Source organism: Aedes aegypti, chromosome 3, assembly GCF_002204515.2.
Source record: "Aedes aegypti strain LVP_AGWG chromosome 3, AaegL5.0 Primary Assembly, whole genome shotgun sequence".
NCBI lineage: Eukaryota > Metazoa > Arthropoda > Insecta > Diptera > Culicidae > Aedes > Aedes aegypti.
The window spans coordinates 106,859,304-106,881,660 of NC_035109.1; the positions used below are offsets into that span (position 1 = coordinate 106,859,304).

At 38.6% G+C, this 22,357-nt stretch overlaps 1 protein-coding gene across 4 annotated transcripts in view; it reads left to right on the forward strand.

Moving 5' to 3' along the window:
• LOC5575012 (probable protein phosphatase 2C T23F11.1) overlaps positions 1–16,490 on the forward strand; it is a 46,055-nt gene extending 29,565 nt beyond the window's left edge. For all 4 annotated transcript variants that reach the window (XM_021855257.1, XM_021855258.1, XM_001661701.2 and 1 more), the window contains exon 3: positions 13,790–16,490. In XM_021855257.1, the coding sequence (XP_021710949.1) occupies positions 13,821–14,963 (1,143 nt within the window). In that variant the 5' untranslated portion in view covers positions 13,790–13,820 and the 3' untranslated portion in view covers positions 14,964–16,490. The remainder of the gene's footprint in view (positions 1–13,789) is intronic.
• The last annotated feature ends 5,867 nt before the right edge of the window (positions 16,491–22,357 follow it).

Here is a 22,357-nt window from a genome sequence, read left to right on the forward strand (position 1 = left end):
TGCCCATCTACAGGACGATGTCCAACTGATTACACGAAGAAAACAACACAGCTTCGTACTTTCTCCAGTACTCGTCAGAAGGAGAAAGCATCAACGAATATTTCGTCTCGTCAAGAGGAAAAGTGGCGAAGTTATTGGAGCATCGTGGTTGTTCTGCAGTGGCGATGAACATAGATTCCCAAGCATTCAGGTGGGAAACTTTTCTGATGCTCTTTTTAAGCTTCGCGTGTTCCCAGTCTATGGTGCGGTTAAGCTCTGTAGAGTGTGCTGCCACACTTGATTCGTGGACTTTTTCGTTGTCCACGGCGTTTTTATGCTCCCTCAAACGAACTTTAAATTTCCGACGAGTTTGTCCAATGTATACCGATGGACAACTTTTGCAGGGAATCTCGTAGATTCCAGACAATTCGTCTGCTGGAATTTTATCCTTGAGGGCACATAAATATTCCTTCAACGTGTGACCGCTCTTATAAACTGCATGCCGTCCGTGTTGTTTGAGAACAGTTTGCATGGAGTTTGTGATTTTCGGATAGAACGGTAAGCTTACACAGCATAACAAAAATGACATGTTTGCGTGTCTCAAGAACCAAATTATGTGTCTCTAGTAGATTTGGGGCTGCTGAATCTGATGCCGTTCTCAGAAATGTTCCAGCACGTCACAATTTTTAGCTACAGGTCGCCAAAGTTGTACAAAACAATGCTTTTATTAATGTTTACATGAAATTTAAAGTACAATTTATCATACTTTTTTGTAATCTAATCCACCAAACATGCAAAATAGAACTTGAACTTTCATTTCAGACATAATTTGATTGAAATTGCGCGATTAAATTTCGATTAAACCGATTTTTCCAACATGCTTGCAGTCTCCATACAAAATTCTTCGTTTCTTCTATATGGCAAAATACAACAATTCTCTAAACCATCAAAAAAAAAAACTTTTCCGTATCGAAAATAATACAAACTTTGATGATAAGTATTGTTATACACATAAAGTTTGAATTCAGTGGCAAATTAAGCCAATATATTACCTTACAAGCTGGGAAACTTGCATGCAAGTTGGCTGAAATAGTCATTTTTTGCATTTTCAACAGTCAATATCTCAAAAACTGGACGTGCTATGATATTTCTGAAAACGGTAATGGATTCAGCAGCCCTTAATTAAGTGAATAGCGGTATTTTGGTGCTGGAGACAAAAACGTGTTCCGCAGTGTTATCCGAACAGCTTTTTCTTTTTGTGGTTGGAGTGTGGTTGCGTTTTGGCGATGTTTTTTCCGTTCATGTTTCCTGAGGATTCTTTTTATAAATTCTGCACTGTAACCATTCAAGGTCGCGGCTTCGTGAATTTTCTTCTTCTCCGCCACGAATTCTTGGTTCTCCATAGGAATGTTGAAAAGTCGGTGAGCCATTGAATGGAAAGCAGCTTGCTGTTGTGCGCCGAAGTGGTTGGAGTCAGACGTTATATAACGGTCGGTTGACGTGGGTTTACGATAGATACCAAATTTCAGAGTGTTGTCCTCCTTCCTTGCAATCATCAAATCCAGGAAGGGGAGTTTTCCGTCCGACTCTTTCTCTACTGTAAATTTGATGGTGCTGAATTCTGTTGGCTTCGTTTTAGTCGTCAGGCTTCAAATGAAATTCAAATCATTTTTACTAACCTCGAAGCAATCCTTTCAAGCACTAGAATAAAAACCAACTAGAGTCTTATGTTGAAAATTGTGACTGTTACATCCATGAACACTTTATAAGCCCACTCAATTCATGAAAAAAAAATCCTTTGTTTACTATAGCTTATAATCATTTAAAAAAAAACACTTCGTCAAAAACATACACATCTTATCAACAACTATTTGATTTCGGAAAACAACAAACCAACATCGAATTAGAACTAGTTATCTAGTGAACTTATTGCTTACAATGATCTTCTTCTTCTTGGCATCACATCCTGATTGGGACAGAACCTGCTTTTCGGCTTAGTGTTCAATGAGCATTTCCACTGTTATTAAATGAGAGCTTTCTTTGCCAAAGTTGCAATTTTCGCATTCGTATATCGTGTGGTAGGTACGATGAGTACGATGATATCTTCAATTACAAAAAGATCCTGGACTGACCGGAAATCGAACCCAGACACCTTTAGTATAGTTTTGCTTTGTAACCGCGGACTCTAACCACTCGGCTAACGAAGGTCCCTGGTTAGAATGATATGACAAGTAAATTGAGCGAAGGTTTTTGTTTGAAAATAGATGGTCAATCCTTTTTTTAATAGAACTACCCGGGAAATACGGAAATCCCGGGAAATACGGGAATCCCGGGAAACAGAAAATCATTTCCCAGGAAACGGGAATCCCGGGAAATGTTCCCGGGATTGCAAACTCTAATGCAAAACTTACTGAAGTCAATGTACGGAGGAGACAATTTAGCTTGAATTATAAGAAACATTTAACATTGAATTGAATTAATAAGAAACATTAAATATTAAGAAACAAGAATGTTATAGTGAAATGAATATGCTTGTATTCAAATCAACTTCTGGTTTTGAGGTTTTGATGAACTCTCTTTTCCCCATATTATTATAAAGAAATCATTGAATTTTGTTGAAACATTTGCCAACAAAGAGCTTGTTTGAAAAATATGTTACAATTTATGATTCCGTTTTTCTTGTTTGCCTGTTTCTAAGACATGCGACAGTTATGCGTAGAACGTTAGAGAACTCCCCATACGATTGCCGAATGATGGTGATGTATTCGTAGCTTGGCGCCGCGTGTGTTAATATTTTGAATATACAAACAAGATAGACTTGCTCGAACGAATCCCACGGAGTCAAATTGAAGGCTCTAATCGAATTCGCGATTTATTATCAGTTTGGTTGCACTGCGTAGATAATGGTTTGACGGAGAGAAGAGACATAATCAGCGATTTGTTTTTTTTTTCATTTCTATTGCCGAGCGAATTACAGTCAAAAAATGTAACTGCAGTGCTTATTGATAATCTGCTTTCTCAGTATACAATGAAGATAATAAGTTCAAGGAAAGTTATCGAAAACAAAAGAATTATAATGTCTTGCATCAAATAAGACACACACACACACACAATTTTTGTCGTTGTTTTCCATAGATAACAAATGAGCTTGTGGTAAATTAACGAATCAACAGCATCAACTGGCGCTTAACTATAACGCGAATGAGCAACTAATCCTCTAAACATGTTATGATAAAAAATCTCTCTTCAGAACTTATTATTATTATTAACTTTATTTGTGTGACTTTCAGCCCGTGACTGGTTCGTCTCTATTTGGAAATGTTACTCTTCAATCAGGTCGTTCAGAGGTACCTTGCGTTTTACATAATCTGAATTTATATAAATTTTTGGTCTCAGGGTTTCAAAATTGTTGGTGCTCTGGAACTAGTTTTAAAACGCGTTTGGAGTTAATATGGAAATCACTTTTGAATTACCGTAAAACGGGGTAACTTTGATAATGCGGGTAACTTTGATAGTGCGTAACCCACCGCATACTAAACGAAATATCATAATTTCTGTTAATCAGTTAAGCAAAACGAATGCAAAACTAAAGAATATTAGTATGACACTTCATGTAAGAGCGGTTTTCATTTGAATCAAGAACATTTTAGGCTTTTTATACGAATTTAAAAAATTTACACAATTTTAACATTTTCGAAACGCTTACAAACAATCTGTTCTACGATCACTATTTGATGTAGTTTTAAATAGTTGGCCACTTATCTTTGATAGCCTAGTTATCATAGAACTTGAATACGGTCTCAAATCTCTTAGCGAAAAGCATTTTCACAAACTGGGACCATTTTTGTAATCTAATTCAGAAATTTCCATATAGCGTTAAACGCCTAGAGGTATGCAATGCCCTACAAATGTTCGCTATTCATTCAATTTTGTTCGAATCATACTCCATTATCAAAGTTACCCCAAAACAGAAAACCAACTTTCGATTATATGAAAAATTATATATCCAATCAAAATAAATCTTTTGCCAATTTATCGACTGTAATCGATAGCTAGGATGCCAGTACTTGTTTTAAAAATATAAATTGTAAATCTTTGAAACAGCATGCAAAAATATTCAAGTTTTCTTCGAAAAAACTATCAAAGTTACCCCGTTTTACGGTACCCCTCGGCAAACTTTACACCGAAACGAGCTGTTTTTTTATCTAGTTCGTTTATATGAGGCTCAAATGCGTTTAACGCTTTACGGAGCCGAAATTCATTTTTTGTTTTTTCATTACATACAATTAATTGGCTTTTTCAACATTAATAGAGTGATTCCAAGCAACAGCACCAAAATTTGGTAAATTTTTTAATTCATTTTTTTCTATTGAGCTGAAACTTTGCACAGTTTTCCAGTTCCATCTAAATCGTCATTTTCCGATATCAAATCTTCAAGTTGAGTCACGACTAACTTTTCAAAAGGGTGTATGTGAAAATGGTTCAAAAATATTCAAAAAGCTTCACAGCAAAAACGATTCGTTCGATTTTTAGACAACTAAAGAAACAAAGTTAGACAACTAAATAAAAATTCCAAAAAAAAAAAATACACACAGTAAAAAAAAAATTTTTTTGCATTAAAAAACATAATTTTTGACACAAAAACTCAAATATCTCAAAACCCTATTGGAATACCAACGTAATTTTTTGAGGGAAAACGGTCCCTTATATTAGCTATCTACCATAAAAATTTGGTGATGGTAAACCAATAAACAAAAAAGTTATGACATTTCGAACATGTCACAATTTTCACATTTAGTAGAAAAAAAAATTTTTTTTCGGTGTAAATTATTACGGGAACCGCAGTTTGTTGCTGATTTTATTGTTAAGGGCCTTGCGTGAATTAAACAAGTCGTTTTCATGTATTCGTTAGTATTATGTATATCATATGTATAAATATTATGTATATGTATAAATATTATATGTATATGTATATATGTATAAATTAAAATGAATTAACAGATTACACGAAAATAAAAAAAATTTTACCAGGATATTTTTTTTTAGAGTATGATCGATGAGTTTCTAAATGTTATATATAAACTTTAAAAGTTTTGGATTTGGGTATGCGTTATGAGATCATGAAAACATTTTATTAATACTTATTTATTTATTTATTGTTATTCAATTTTTTTTACAATATCGAACACTTTTGCATCATTATCAGTACAGTTCGAGTATAGTTTTGCTTTAATTTTATTTTCTGACAATGGAATGAAACAGTGAAATTTTTGAATTCCTTGGATCGTTTTCGCGTTATTATATTGCTCGCTGAGCTCTGATGCCGTTAATTCGTACTCTTCAGTAGTAGTAAAACAAAATGATAATTTTGTTAAATCTTCTTCTTTTCTGCGATTCGCCCAATCAAATAGTTCTTTTGCAGTTTTAATTGGATGCTCACGTTCTTTGGCTAAACTTGCTCTTGTGGCCATGCGCTTTATGGTTCCTCCAATAGCATCACAAGGACCTTTGCCATGTGACGTAGCAAAGAAATGCCATTCTGCATCAATTCCGTACTTTGATTTAAATTGACATAGGCTCGAAAAATTCTTACGGTTTTTGTACTGCGATGCTGCTCCATCAGACATGAAATATATCTTTCTGATTTCTTTATCCTTATCAACGCGTAAAAAGTTAATCATTTTGGCAATGAACAAATTTACAGATACTGAGTCGTGTCTCAAATCTTCGGAAATTACAATAAAACTAAAATGTTCAATTTGCGTACTTCCATTGAAATAAATAACGAATGGATGAATTGTAGCTTGTTGTACGTTCCAGTGATGGGACTGCACTTCATCTTGCAATAAAAAGCTATAGTTTTCAGAAAAATCACAAATGACTAAAAATTCACCATCTTGTAATGTATTTTTCGTATTTTTTAAAAAGCGGGATTTCTCTGTTTTAATAAAGTCGTGAGGAATTAAACTTTCTAATTTCAAGCAAAAAAATGACACAAACTCATCTACAGGTTTTACAATAGTTTCTAGGTCACACCTATCCGTGGTCACCCATTGCTCAAATGATAACTGATCAATATAATTTTCTTCAAACTCAGCGAATAAAGTATTTTCCAATGATGAAGAATCTGGACAATCCGAACAAGATCGTAGATAGCAATTTGATGTTGTATTTTCACACAAAAGACTACCAGTTAACATTTTAATATCCTTTGATAAATTGATTCTTTTCAAACTATGTAAGATTAGGTTAATATTTTCGTGTGTTGTGCACACACAAACATTATGTGTTCCTGAATTGGATAGAAGCTTGCATTGCCTTGGACGAAGGCTTGCAAATGAGGAAAAACCTACCTTAATATTTTCGTTAATTTCCTTGAAGCGTGTATACGCTTCTTTCAAAGTAGTCATCATTAATCGTTTTTGGATTGCTTGACGCTTTCCATCTTTTTTTACAGATACATAATCTTTTTGGCCAGGCATAGCTCTACTTACTTCATCGTCTTCAAAATATTGAATTATTTTTTCTTTTGTCTCATCTGTTAATGAAGTACTCGACCTAGCATTTTTGGTTGCAAGACAGTTATTTTTGAATTGTTTAAATTTAAATTGTTTAAATTTTTATGGTAGATAGCTAATATAATGGACCGTTTTCCCTCAAAAAATTACGTTGGTATTCCGATAGGGTTTCGAGATATTTGAGTTTTTGTGACAAAAATGATGTTTTTTAATGCAAAAACAAAAATTTTTTTTTACTGTGTGTATTTTTTTGGAATCTTTATTTAGTTGTCTAACTTTGTTTCTTTAGTTGTCTAACAATCGAACGAACCGTTTTTGCTGTGCAGCTTTTTGAATATTTTTGAACCATTTTCACATACACCCTTTTGAAAAGTTAGTCGTGACTCAACTTGAAGATTTGATATCGGAAAATGACGATTTAGATGGAACTGAAAAACTGTGCAAAGTTTCAGATATTTTTGAAATGGTCGATCAGAATCGACTTGCATGCCTCCGTGGAATCCCTCAATATGGGATGGAGACACTCGTGGCAGCTCGAGGTTAGTGGTCACAATTTTTTAAGGATGAACGTGGTAGGGATTGGGATCAGAATTCTCAGCAGCTCATCCGGGAGGTATAACGCGGCATCTTGATTTTCGTTTCATGGCGTTGGTAGCGATTTCTTGCTGGTATTTGACTGCCGGATGGCCAGGATCCTCAATTCAACGCAAAGGGAACAAAACACAAAAAAACTGGGGAAGAGAAAACAAGAGAATTAAACTTTTATACAAAACGAACGAAAAAAAATCGTAAGTTGCGACCATATAATTAAGATCGCGGGTGCCAAACACATCTCTAACTGGAACATAGGGTTGTCTACCTTGGGCCGCAAGGGTATCCAAAAGTTGCGCTCTGAAGGCTTGTTATTATTTGAATTGAACTGTAACTTATTCATCACTAAACAACTCGATGTCAAGTTAATAAGCTCTAAATAACTTTGTATTCAAGTAGGTAATTCAGGTAAATATTCAAGTGATTTAGGTTTGATTCACTTCATGATTATATCAGGTCTGATTTATTTTGTTTTTCAGTTATTCAAATTTGACTCACTACATATTCAAATGATTTAGGACTGATTAACTTTATAAGTAATTCACTTTCTATTCAAGTGACTCAGGTTGAGTTCATCGCATATTGAAGCAATTTATGTCTAATTCACTTCATAATCAAAAAATTAAGGTCTAATTCACTTCATTTTCAAGTGATTTAGGGATGATTCACTTCATATATTCGGAACAGATTGACATAATATACAAGTGCTGATTCACTTTTAAGTGATACAAATCTGATTCACTTACTGATCAAGTTAATTAGATTTGATCCACTTCATATCCAAGTGAGTCAGGTCTTATTCATTTCATGTTCGAGTAATTCAGGACTTTTTTTACTTATCTCGTTTATTTGACAGGCTCCGGAGCCGTAGGGCATAACAGAGCCGAAATCTTTTTTTTTACATTTTAAAATTTTTATTTATTTTAAAAACTATGCTAGTTTGGGGAAGTTTTAAGGTTAGGGAATACATTTGTACAACAGGAAAGGATTTTCGGGATTTCTTAAGCTACTTAGACTACTAAGCTGATGAAGCTTGAAGGGACAGGGTATGTAACGAATCTAAACAAAAACGGTTTGTGGGAGACACGACGAGAAGAGGACAATTTGAAGGGAAAAAAGAAAAACGGGGAACGAACGACAAACAAACTCGGATATTGATACGTTTCAAAACAGATAGATAAAATTCATATATTCTAAATCAAGGCCCGCCAACACTTCCCTGACAGGCTTCTGCTGTTTTCCTCGGATCCGGAGAGTTTCAGTCAGCTCAGATCTGATGCCCCGATGCTCACCGCATCCCCACACAACATGCTAGATATTGTCCGCAGAGATACGTAGGATATGGCAATTTATGATTACGAAATACAATACCGACCTTCTGCACAAATGGGTAACGAGGATTTCTGCTCTAGGTTTCCTTTGGAAGTTGAAGTTCCAAGGTGTGTAGATAGTGGCAGCGTGAAAAAGTATATTTTTTTAATGATTTTCCTATTGATTATTCTTTTATTGCTAAAGAAACCAGAGTAGATGATTTTCTTTCTAAAATTGTGCTCTACGTTACCAATGGTTGGCCTCAAAGAATTGAGAACGATTGGAAGAAGGCTTATTCCTTAAGGTTCGATCTTGAGGTGGTAGAAGGTTGCCTTTTATATCAAGACCGAGTGTTTGTACCCTTTCAAACTCCATGAACCTATACTAAAGTTATTACATTCAAATCACATAGGAATGGTTAAAATGAAACATATGGCTAGACGGTGTTTATTTTGGCTGGGAATCAATGAGGTTATTGAATGGCATAGTAAATGGCTGGAAATTCGATTTCATGAAAGCAGGAACGGATGCTACCAAAGTAGTTCGTAAATTTGTGGCGTTATTTGCTAGATTTGGACTGCCAGATGTATTGGTTACCGACGGAAGTCCTCCGTTTAACGCTTTTCAATTTACGTCTTTAATGGAAAGACAAGGCATTAAAGTTTTAAAAAGTCTACCACATAATCCAAGCAGCAATGGTCAGGCAGAAAGAATGGTGAGAGTAGCTAAAGACATTTTCAAAAAATTGTTTTTAGATCCTTTCACTAAAACCCTTGATATTGAAGATCGTATTTTGTATTTTTTATCCAACTACCGTAATACTTGCTCTGGTGGGGATGAGAGGTTTCCAACCGAAAAATTTTTTTGGTTTAAACCAAAGACTTTGACTAACCTTTTACATCCAAAAAGGACGTATAAGGAGCATTTGATAATCCCTGACACCAAAGAAAAACTTGACGAAGAAGTTGACAATTCATGCAGTACGCCCTCCCAAGATCCTTTTCTCAAGCTGAAGTTGGGAGATCAAATACTTTATAAAAATTATAATAAGACGGTGCTTGAGAAGTGGATTGCTGCTCAGTATGTGGCTAGAGGTTCGACTAATGTTTTTCGAATTTATATTGGCAGAAACACCCTGAACGCACACCGATCGCAGCTAAAGATAATGGAAAAAAGACCAACTGGTTCGCAAATGAGAGTGACTATGCAGCGAGTCAAGAGGCCGAGGACGGCCAGTGATTCTGAGGAGGAGTTCCTTGGTTTTCCGGATGTGCCAATGGCACCGGGACAAATAGACGATGATCGAAGGCGATTCAAGCAGTTAAAGCGTAGTCCGATCGTCACGAGAAGTAAATCACACGCAAAACCGAATTTGAATTAATCGTGTCCGAACAGATCGAGCAATACATTGATTGTTCTACTGATTATTCAAAGGCAATTGTTTTTGCGGTCTGAATTGAAATTAGCAATCAAAATAGTGTTTTGTCGAAGTTTGAGATCTGAATTAAAATAAGCAATCAAAATTAATTTGTACTCGAAATAGTTTTAAAATCAATATTATTTATTAGAGCATGCTAAGTGTTGAATTATGGTATCATATTATAGTTTTGTTACAGGCAATTTACTGGATTCTACCCCATTACCCCGAATGCCATTTCCCCGATTGCCATCACCCCGAATTCCATTACCCCGAATGTACCATTACCCCGAATTCCATCACCCCGAATGCAATTTCCCCGAATTTACAATTATCATGACATGATGATATTGATGACATTTCCCCGCGATATTGGAATTCGGGGTAATGTCATTCGGGGTGATGGGACGTTCGGGGTTTTGGAATTCGGGGTAATGGCGTTCAGGTTAATGGCATTCGGGGTAATGGGGTAGAATCATTTACTGCCCCTCTTTGCACAACAGTCCCATGTTGGAAAACGACAAACTGAGAAAAAGACGATTGAAATGTGGAAACAATTTCGCTCCATTTTGAGTCTTTATTTGGCCTAAAATGTGTTAAACTGCTACATATCACTGTTTGTTGAGTGCACGAACAAACCTAATAAATTTCTTTTGAATTCAAGTTGAAAATTTGCCTTAAAATGCACAAAAATCGTAGCGAGACTGTTATGCGATTATATACAATATAATATACCAATGTAATTGCATACCAGTCCCATCATGTTCATCGGCTCGTTCGACAGCTACTAAAACACTCATTGTTATTAATGCACTGGTTGTTTCATTTGCCATTTTTGTTCTTTGGTCGTAAAAATTTAGTTATTATAGTACAGTCAACTCTCCGTAACTCGATATTAAGGCGACTATCGTGTTAAAGAACAAAAATCAGGATAACTTTGGTTAAAGGGACCATCGAGGTATCCATGAAAACCCACATTTACTACACATTCTATAACTCGATATCGAGATACGGAATAGCGAGTTACGGATAGTATGTCCATGGATGAATCACCAGATAAAAAACATCGTATTGAATGATTTCTCAAAACACACGTTATTATGTGGAATGCGCTTACAGTCATGAGTCCCAGCCATGAGAGACCCATATGATCATCTTTCGGATAATGCGGACATGGAATCCGATGGAAATGATTCGAGATGTTCCAAAACAACCTAGCTAATCTGTTATATGGGATATCCAGAATTAAGAAACAAATTTTTCAGGCAACTTCTGTAAGCCTTGACCGCAGATCTAAAATACAGCGGCTCGTGGGATGTTCCGAGCCAAAGTTTTTCTGTATTTTCCCAATAAGCAGATGAAGAAGACGATGTGGTTGCTGATTGTTTTTATATGGAAATCTTGCTTTCGCATTGAAAAGTTTTTATTTTGCACTCTTACAAGCAAGTACTCCTTAATTCAATTTTACCAGTTATCTAAAAACGCAAAAATAAGTTTTAGTTTGATATTCCTGAGCACCAGCAAAGAATCATTACAAAATTTAAATAAAAAATGTAGAATTAACTTTATTTTATTTTATTTTTTGTTGTTCATTTGTTTTTTCCCCCCTTACCACCAAAATGGTTACCTACGGACATAAAAGAAGATTAATATTTGTATAAGCGAAAAATTGTAATGCATCGTAATTGAAAATACATAATTATGTATGATATCCACTAATTTAAACATATTTTCGAAACAACGTGAATACATGACATTTCTAATGTCGTAAGCAAGTGTGTATTAAATACAGTCAAACCTCCATGAGTCGATATCTGAAGGAATCATAGACTCATGGAAACATCGAGTCATGGAACAGAAATGCTTTGGAAAGCTGTTTGAGCGAATCATCATAGTTACCATGAAATTTTGTTTAAGTATGGTTCCATGAGTCGATATTAAGAAATAGAACATCGACTCATGGAGGTTTCACTGTATAATTGATTTCCCTTTACTTCGCTACACATCAGTGAATAACTAGTAGTATCGAGAGTCCGAATGTAGTACTAGAAGTGGTACCCATTCTGAGCCCGATCACTATACGGACTTTGATGTGACTGTTATGCGAATATTTTCAAGATGGGACAACACAAATGGGGTTTGTTTTTGTACAAGTTAGGAACAAAGGCTACTTTTTTAGCAGTTTTTATCGATCTTCTGACGATGTTGAGTTGATTTATGCAAAAACCGCAAATCGGTCAAAAGTTGACATGGGACTGTTATGCGATTATGGGCAGTTTAGGTTTATTAAAGCATGTTCACTGATTTGAATTAGGATTAACAATCTGGTCGAATATTGTATTGAAAGATGAATTTGTAAATAGAATCAAGATTGCTTTAAGATAGAGAATAGTTTCTAAGCTAAAGGGAAAAGAATTGTAGTGTATACCTATTGGGTCGAACCCGTTCTCATGTCATTGTAGCAAATCAAATGCTAACTGTGGTAAAACACGTTCTGTATGGGATTATAGCAAAAGGGGTCGTTATAAGCAATAAAGATGAGATCACTCTCTTTTGGTTTAAACCTTCAAGCGGATAACAAATATTTTTATTACATATCAAGTAGGGGCTTGGCTTGGGTTACAAAAATCGTAATCATAATTCCAAAGTCCATGTTTAGTAACGACTCAACGCAATTTTTGTCTTTTACCGAGATTCGGCTGATGGTGCTATGCCACCTGAACATTTTTTGTGTTCCCGTTGGTCGCGATTCCGCCGATATTGGCTGGTGCAATGTTCCGGGTTGTAGTGCTTTGTGCAACGCTAAATAGCTGCAATAGAATTGGCTGATTGTGCTGTAATCAAAGTGTATGTTTTGATGGAAGATTTTGAAGATGGCTTGTGGCGTGCTAGATGTTGACATGATCCCATTGGTGCCACGCCACCCGGATAGTTTTTGTTTCGTTTGAGAAAAGTGTGATTCTGACAAATTAAGAAGAAAAATCTTATAGTTCCATGCCGTTAAGTTCTATTTACAACGAAACCATTCAGAGGATGTCAATTCAAATTCCCTATAGAATCGTTGAAGTGTTTTGAGTAAACGGTTTTCTACTCGGCGTTTAGACATATGAGTGTATTTGGTGAGTTTGTTCCGATTAGACTACATATATTAATGCAATCTGGGCATTTTCTGTATCATGGGGACAGGCCAATTTATTTTATCGTTTCAGAGAGCGACTAATGGCGCTCAAACCAAAGCTTTTTAGCTAGGGCACTAGGAGGAAATACCTGTGTCCCATCCCTGGAAGACGAACGCGCATGGAGTGACATTAACTTTCTTAATTGCGTCACTCCCAACAATGATGAAACCATTACATTCACACTTACACCCAATTACAAAAAGTATACTTAATTACATCTACACTAAATTTCAACCCAGTCGCATCACTCGCTTATGGTGAATCCTTGACCATCACCCTTTCCTTCATCCAACTCCTTGACATCTATGAGGGCGTCGGTGAGTCGCTGGCCTCTCTTCAAGTAGATGTCATATCATCATTTTCCTTTCCCTTCCTCGTAACGCAGAAGATGGGCGTGGCCGGCAATGGACATTGTCATGTCTTTTCATTTCTGACTTCCGATTGGATAGCTATTCCATCCAAAATAGTTCTTCATGAGCAATTGGAATAAGAGTGGTAAAGCAACAAACATGACAGTTTTCAGTATGCAATCTACGAAATACTCCGTTACCACGCAACGCAACGCAACGCAACGCAATTTTTGTCTTTTACCTTTCAGTTCAACTGAAAGCATTTGAAGTATGTTTCTTGGAAGGGACGAATGACCTTCGAATTAAAGTCCATTAAAACAAACAACAACAATTTGAAGTCTGTTCTTGATGTACACAAATTGCTTGCGTATAAGCGTGATCTACTATCCCTCCAGTCTCTATTTAGTAACAACTCAACACAATTTTTCGTATTTCTCTTTTCAGTTCAACTGTTACCAAAGAATCATAACCAACCATGGGCCAGACGCTTTCGGAGCCGGAAACCTCGAAGGAGTCGGCCTTCTGCCAGAACGACTACTACAAGGTGGGCTCCAGCTGTATGCAGGGCTGGCGCATCCACATGGAGGACTCGCACACGCACATCCTCTCGCTGCCGGATGATCCCGGGACGGCTTTCTTCGCCGTGTACGATGGTCACGGTGGAGCGAACATCGCCCAGTACGCCGGTAAGCACCTGCACAAGTTCGTGACGAAACGGCCGGAATACGGCGAGGACGTGAAGCAGGCCTTACAGCGTGGATTCCTAGACATTGACGAAGCGATGCTGAACGACGAATCGTTGAAGGAGCAGATGGCTGGATCTACGGCCGTTGCGGTGATGGTGAAGAACGATAGATTGTACTGTGCAAATGCCGGAGATTCAAGGGCAATTGCGTGCATCAATGGTAAGCTGGACGTTCTGTCGTTTGACCACAAACCAAATAACGCTAGCGAATTGGAGAGGATAAAGAGAGCAGGGGGTTATGTAGAGTATAACAGGGTTAATGGGTATTTGGCACTGTCTAGGGCATTGGGAGATTTTAGTTTGAAGCGGAACAGTGACAAATTGGCCGAGGAGCAGGTTGTGACGGCCTATCCAGACGTTGAGGAACGAGAGGTCACGGAAGACTTTGAGTTCATGGTTATAGCTTGCGACGGAATTTGGGACGTTCTTCCAAGTCAATCGGTGTTGGAATTTGTTATGAACGAGATTGCCCAAGGTATCTACCCGCAGAACATTTGTGAGAATCTGATGACGAGATGCCTCGCACCGGATTGTCAGATGGGTGGCATCGGAGGGGACAACATGACGGTGATCATTGTTTGCTTTCTGCACGGGCGACCCTACGAAGATTTGGTGAACCGCTGCAAGGAACACGTGGTCGAAATGAACAAAAAGGTCTCGGAGATGTTCATCGACCATGAATCGAGTTTTGTCCCACAGCAATCGAGTTCGAAGAGTTCACTGGAGGAAGGTGGGGGTAATGATTTGTCTCCACTTTCGTCACCGGAACAGTCTCCGAAGGCTTCCCCCAGCGAAAAGACCAAATCTGCCGCTACTGATGGGCAGTCCTCGCCGGATGAGGACGACACCAGCGAGGAACTGGATTTGAAGTAGGTAATTCCGGAAAATCGCTTGTGATCGTAGTAGATAGAGGTTTTTCCGTTTCTTTAATGCTCTGTTTTCTTTTCTGTGGTTCCTTCCGATTGTGAAATTCCCTTAGATTGTTATCCTGACGACTGTTTTTTTTTATCCTACGTTCAATTCTAGAAGAAGGCACTAAGTTTTAAATTTATTTGTGTAAGGCTTTTCCCCGGATGTTGTTATCCCAGTGGTAGGATCCTTTTTGGACAAGAACACTGTTACAGAACGAGTGCAAAAGAGATCAAATTATGATCGTGTTTGCTCATTTTGAACGGGCTTAGGGTCCGATTTTAAATTATTAGTATAAGCGAAATAGACAGTGGGGTGAATAGGAATAACAGGTGTGTATATCCATTTAGGTTGCCGCTTATTGTTCAGATGTTTGAACTTTTTTTGAGCGACCAACATTTGGACAATAAGTGGCATCCAATTACCAAAAGAATTGGTGTAATAATATAGGGTGACGTACGGCTTTGACACATTAGATTTTGGTTGTGACGATCTTGTTCATCAAACTCGACCATACAATTTGCTTTAAATGGGAGGATACTGCTGTCTTCACCAATAGATGTTGGAGTGTAGAATAAGAAGGCGTTCAAGACGTACATCACCCCAAATAAACCATATAAAATATTCTTCCACTTCGATAAGTGGTACCTATAGGTAATAGAGTAGTAATTTAAACCCTCTATGTGGACAGATGAGTAAAAGCACTGTGTTCACTCATTAACCCATAGATATTTGTCGCTCTGGTGTACTGCTAGAAGTACAAACCGGGAAAAACACAAAACTGCGAGCCAAAAAAAAACGAAAGCCCGAAGAGATCAAAATACAAAGGACAAGATGCAATTATTATGAGAATGATGATAATGATGAATACGCTTCTATATACCTAATAGTGAAAGGATAACCCCCTAGTAGGAAATACATTTTTACTATTCCTCACGATAAGCTACCCCTTACGTCTGAATCCTGTACGCCACTTCGGTAGACAAAACGTACGATGCAAGCAAAGCTATCTAGAAATAGGGCTGTTTAAGTTCTTTCCTTTCCTTTACACTGCTGTTAGTTGATAAGAGGTCTTCTGAAAATGTCGAACAGTTCTGCGTGGATGGAAGTGAATGCCGATGAGTGTTCGTGATGCGCAAGTTTATACCGAAAACAAGTTTAAATAAACATAATATACCTAAATAACAATAAATAACGTAGCGATAGAAAGTTTAGCGAAGTCTGTAAATTGACCGTTTCTTGGGTACCCCCTCAACACGACTATGACATTTGAAGTATGTACTTGATACTATGGCACCAAACCCGAGTCCTGCTGTATTTGGCTTCTGATTTGGATATTGTGTACATACCATACGCAGGGTTCTTCGTTTTCTCCAGAAAAAAAAAAACAGGGGTTATGTAGGTATCCTTTTCAAGCACGTGAAGCTCGTCTACAGTGCACTGTCTGAGCAACAAAATAAGCATATTTTTAAAATAAATATTTTCACAATAGGTTGTCTGTTTCGTGCCGTTCGATGTATCACAGCTGAAAAAAAAAATAACTCTGGAACATGGTTTGGGTCTACGAAATGTTAATACATATATCATCACTTAACTTGTTGAGGTTGCTATCAAAAATTCGGGTTAAAACCCTCACAGCCCCGGGACAAACCTGTTGTTTTCAACCGACTGGTGCTCAGAAACAAATAAGTTTAACGAAATGCGGTTTTCACTGTGATCAATGGGATGAGTTAGACTTCCTGCGAATGGGGGTTTCAAACCGGAAGTTCAGGTTTTTCAACCGGAAAGAGACCCTAGACACATATTTTACAACTTTAACATCGAAACCAATGTTTAACGATAAGTTTTAGCCATTTTTAGACATTATGTAACGGACCAAGGCAAGGGTACACTATTTGGTTTATCTTCTTGCATGGGACGAAAGCCGGAACCGGGTTCCGGAACTACTTTCCGGGAAAGAGCCGAGGCCAAGGAACACATGTAAATTTGACCCGAAGCAACATATGCGGCTACTTGAACGTCATGAAGTGAACTCAGAAAGCCAATACAATACATCAACTCCCAATAAAGCCTGTCCACGATAAATTTCGGACACGGATGGCGGGTGTACCACAGAAAGTTCGAGAATTTTACAGAAAGAAGGATTAACATCCTTGTCAACTGTTTATTTTGTAGATATAACTCTTTTATTCTGAAATAAACAATTGTTTTTGTTGAATTATGAGTAACTTTTTTTTGCTGCCATTATTTGGGTGTCCGAAATTTAACGTGGACAGGCTTTATTGTCAATTTTACTTTATGGCCAAGGCTGGGTTGTAGGGTCACTCCCGGTGAACCAGGAGACAAACATAAATAACAGGTAAAACTAGACATTTGACCACTCAAACTTCATGAAATAACCTCGGCATTGCTGCAAGACCATGCTTTTTGCCTGTAATGACACTTCGTCCAGATGACCAGACAATGACCGGATTTTGAGGTCACTTCCGGTGATTCAGGGAACAAACATGAATAGAATAAAGAATAAAACTAGAAATGCGACTACTCAATCTTCATAAAATAACCTCAGCGTTGCTTTATGAGCATGCATTTTACATGAATTGATACTTCGGCCATATAACCAGACAATAACCAGATTTTGAGATCACTTCCAGTGAACCAAGAGACAAACATCCCGGATCTACTTCAAGTTGTCGCGTGTCATCCAACAAAGTAATCCTGGAGATGTACTACCAAAATGTCGGCGGGATGAACACAACTTTGGCTGATTACTCTTTAGCCTGCGGCGATACTAGCTACGATATGATCGCATTGGTTGAAACATGGCTCAATGACAAAACACTCTCTCAACAAATTTTTGGTCCTAGCTATTCCGTATATCGATGTGACCGTTCATCCTCCAATAGTGTCAAACGTTCAGGAGGTGGAGTTATTCTAGCAGTTAGCTCCATGTTTAAGTCTCACATCATTTTCCCTCCTTCTGGCATCGGAGTTGAGCAACTTTGGGTTGCTATTACATTCGCAGGATGGACCTTGTACGTATGCGTAGTTTACTTTCCGCCCGACCGTATCCATGACTCCGAACTTATCGATGCTCATCTAGATTCGCTCACCTGGGTATTCAATGAAATGGGCATCAATGACAGTATCATGATGATAGGTGACTTTAATATTCCGTCAATACAGTGGAAGTTAAACAGTTCAGGCTTTTTGCATCCCGATTCTAATCGATCTGTTGTTCACAAACTTTCCTGTAAATTACTTGACGGTTACAGCACTGCCGGTTTGGCGCAAATCAACGGAGTGACAAATAGTAACGGCCGAGTGTTGGACCTCGTCTTTGTCAGTAACGAACTTTTGCATATCTCTGACGTCTAGCAGGCATCATCCTCATCTACAACTCGCTCTAAAGGCATCTATGCAGAGCTCAATTGCAACGGTGGAAGAAATCTATTACGACTATAACAGAGCCGACTATCGATCCATGAATGAATTTCTGGCCAGTATCAACTGGAACGAACTACTGTTTGATTGCGACGCAAATGCTGCGACTGTTCGTTTCTCAAATGTCGTTCTATATTCGATTGATCAATTCGTCCCTATTAAGATCGTGAAGCGATCTAATCATCCAGCTTGGTTCAATTCTGCTTTGAGGAGATTAAAAACTAAGAAACGGCATGCCCTAACGGTTTACACAAAACACCGAAATGCCCGTAACAAACGTCGCTATGTTACAATAGAGACGAACCAGCCAAGGGCTGAAAGTCTCTCAAATAAAGAAAATTCATTCATTCATTATGTTACAATCAATGGCATTTATAAACGTCTCAACAAAAGGCTTTATCTCGCTTATAAAACAGGAATCGAGGAAAAACTTAAATTTAACCCCAAAAGTTTCTGGCAGCATGTGAACAAACAACGCAAAGAAGATGGTCTTCCGTCTACCATGGTGTGTAACAACGTGGAAGCGTCCTCTGTCGGAGACATTGCAAAATTGTTTCGCCTACACTTTAAAAGCGTATTCGTCGCTGAACACCTTCCCGATCTCAATATCCTAAATGCGGCTTCCAATGTTCCTCAAGGTCCTGCATTCGAACAAATATCTCCTATTTCCACACACTAAACACACTACGGTGAATTTCACCGTAATATCAACAGCTGAACAGTTCGGTGAAATAAAACACCGTATTTCGTCGAAATTTAATGGATTACGGTGATTTTTTACCGAATACTGTAAAAATTTACCGCACTCCGTTAAATTATTTCACCGAACTTTTCAGCTGTTGAGATTTCACAGGAATCCGTAAAATAATTTAAGTGTGCACTGAAATGGTTGAGTCTACTGGAAATCATTTAAAGATATCAACGAGTCCTGGCCCAGATGGGATTCCTTCAATTGTAATCCGTAAATGCATATCATCGATATCATTACCTTTAGCAACGATTTTCAACCAATCGTTGTTAAGCGGTGTATTCCCCAAGAATTGGAAAACATCTTATGTATTTCCTGTTTTTAAAAAAGGAGACAAAAGAGTTGTATCGAACTATCGTGGAATCGCCTCCTTAAGCGCCGCCTCTAAACTGTTTGAAAAGCTGATTTTAGAATACATGATGCATCATTGCTCCAATTTGATTGCCGAAGAACAACACGGTTTTACACCGAAACGATCAACGATGAGTAACTTAGTTCTCTACACCAACTCGATTCTCCGTGAAAGCGGAAACCAAACTGATGCCATTTATACAGACTTTTCAGCCGCTTTCGATAAAGTAAACCATCAAATTGCAGTAGCTAAGCTTAATCGTCTCGGCTTCAACGGTTTCTTCCTTATATGGATCAAATCGTACACGAACGATCCATGTCTGTTAAAATAGGAACGCACCTCGCATCTTCGTTTACCGTGACATCAGGAGTCCCACAAGGAAGTCATCTTGGGCCGTTGATTTTCTTATTGTACCTCAACGACGTGAAACTTCTTCTGAGCTGTTACAAACTGTCATTCGCTGATGATTTCAAACTCTATTTAACTATTAAGACTGAAGCTGATGCAGACTTTCTTCAAGATCAACTCAACATTTTTTCGGATTGGTGTTGAAGTGCATAGAATGATTTTAAATTCATCAAAATGCTCAGTAATAACATTTACGCGCAAACAGAATCCCATTATCAGAGACTATATCTTACATGGTACCGTTTTGAACAGAGAATCTGTCGTAAAAGATCTGGGAGTTCTATTAGACTCGAAACTTTCTTTCAAAGATCATATTTCTTATGTGACCACAAAAGCTTCAGCTCAATTAGGTTTTATTTTCCGTATCACGAAACAGTTTAAAGATGTGTATTGTCTGAAAACTTTATACTATTCCTTAGTTCGCTCAATCCTTGAATATGGGTCGGTTGTTTGGTCTCCTTTTTATAAAAATGGTGTCGACAGGATTGAATCAGTTCAAAGAAAATTTTTAAGATTCGCTTAAAGATTATTGCCTTGGAATGACCCGCTGAACCTCCCGAACTACGAAGATCGCTGTAAACTAATAAACCTAGATCTCCTTGAAGTACGACGAAATGTATCGAAAGCGACATTTATCGCTGACCTGCTGACTTCTCGTATAAACTGTGCCAATTTGCTGTGCCAATTGAACATCAACATCCGTAGTCGAATTTCGCGCACCAACGACTTTCTTCGCGTACCGGGATCGAGAACTAATTACTGTTATAATTCTCCTTTAGCTAGTATGTGTCGTGTATTCAACAAGTGATATAATGTGTTTGATTTTAATTTGTCTAGATCTACTATTAAGAAAAGAATTAAGCAATTATTGTGTTATTCGTAAGATTTGAATGTTATTTAACAGATTCACCTGAATGGCGCAGAGAACACAGGCACAGAAGGTCAGGACAGCGAAGGCGATGGCTACGTCAGCACAGCGGACAGCGGAAATCAACCAGCTCCCACGATGGGGGAAGTTAAGGATGCCATTTAACAGCTCAAGAACAACAAAGCCGCTGGCAAGGATGTTATCGGAGCCGAACTCATCAAGATGGGCCGGGACAGGTTGGCCGCTTGTCTGCATCGGCTGATAGTCAGAATCTGGGAAACGGAACAGCTACCGGAGGAGTGGAAGCAAGGCGTTATATGCCCTATCTACAAAAAGGGCGACAAACTGGAGTGTGCAAATTATCGTACAATCACCATCCTAAACGCCGCCTATAAAGTGCTATCCCAGATTCTCTTGCGTCGTCTATCACCTATAGCAAACGAGTTCGTGGGAAATTATCAAGCAGGTTTCATCGACGGCCGCTCGACAACGGCCCAGATCTTTTCCGTGCGGCAAATCCTCCAGAAATGCCGTGAGTACCAGGTCCCTACGCACCATTTCTTCATCGATTTCAAGGCGGCATACGATAGTATCGACCGCATAGAGCTATGGAAAATCATGGACGAGAACAGCTTTCCCGGGAAGCTCACAAGATTGATCAGAGCAACGATGGACGGTGTGCAAAACTGCGTGACGATCTCGGGCGAACACTCCAGTTCGTTCGAGTCTCGGCGGGGACTACGACAGGGCGACGGACTTTCGTGCCTGTTGTTCAATATTGCGCTTGAAGGTGTCATGCGGAGAGCCGGACTTAACAGTCGAGGCACGATTTTCACGAGATCCGGACAATTTGTTTGCTTCGCGGACGACATGGATATTATTGGGAGAAAATTTGAAACGGTGGCAGATTTGTTCACCCGCCTGAAACGCGAAGCAACAAGAGTCGGGCTAATGGTGAATGCGTCGAAAACAAAGTACATACTGGTTGGCGGAACTGAGCGCGACAGGGCCCGCCTAGGAAGCAGTGTTACGATAGACGGGAATACCTTCGAGGTGGTGGACGAGTTCGTCTACCTCGGATCCTTGTTGACGGCTGACAACAATGTTAGTCGGGAAATACGAAGGCGCATCATCAGCGGAAGTCGTGCCTACTATGGGCTCCAGAAGAAACTGCGGTCAAGAAAGATTCACCCCCGCACCAAATGCACGATGTACAAAACGCTCATAAGACCGGTAGTCCTCTATGGGCATGAGGCGTGGACTATGCTCGAGGAGGACTTGCAAGCTCTTGGGGTTTTCGAACGCCGAGTGCTAAGGACGATCTTCGGCGGCGTGCAGGAGAACGGCGTGTGGCGGCGAAGGATGAACCACGAGCTCGCTCAACTCTACGGCGAACCCAGTATCGTGAAGGTAGCTAAAACTGGAAGGATACGCTGGGCATGGCATGTTGCAAGAATGCCGGACAACAACCCTGTAAAGATAGTGTTCGCCACGAATCCGGTCGGAACAAGAAGGCGTGGGGCGCAGCGAGCTAGGTG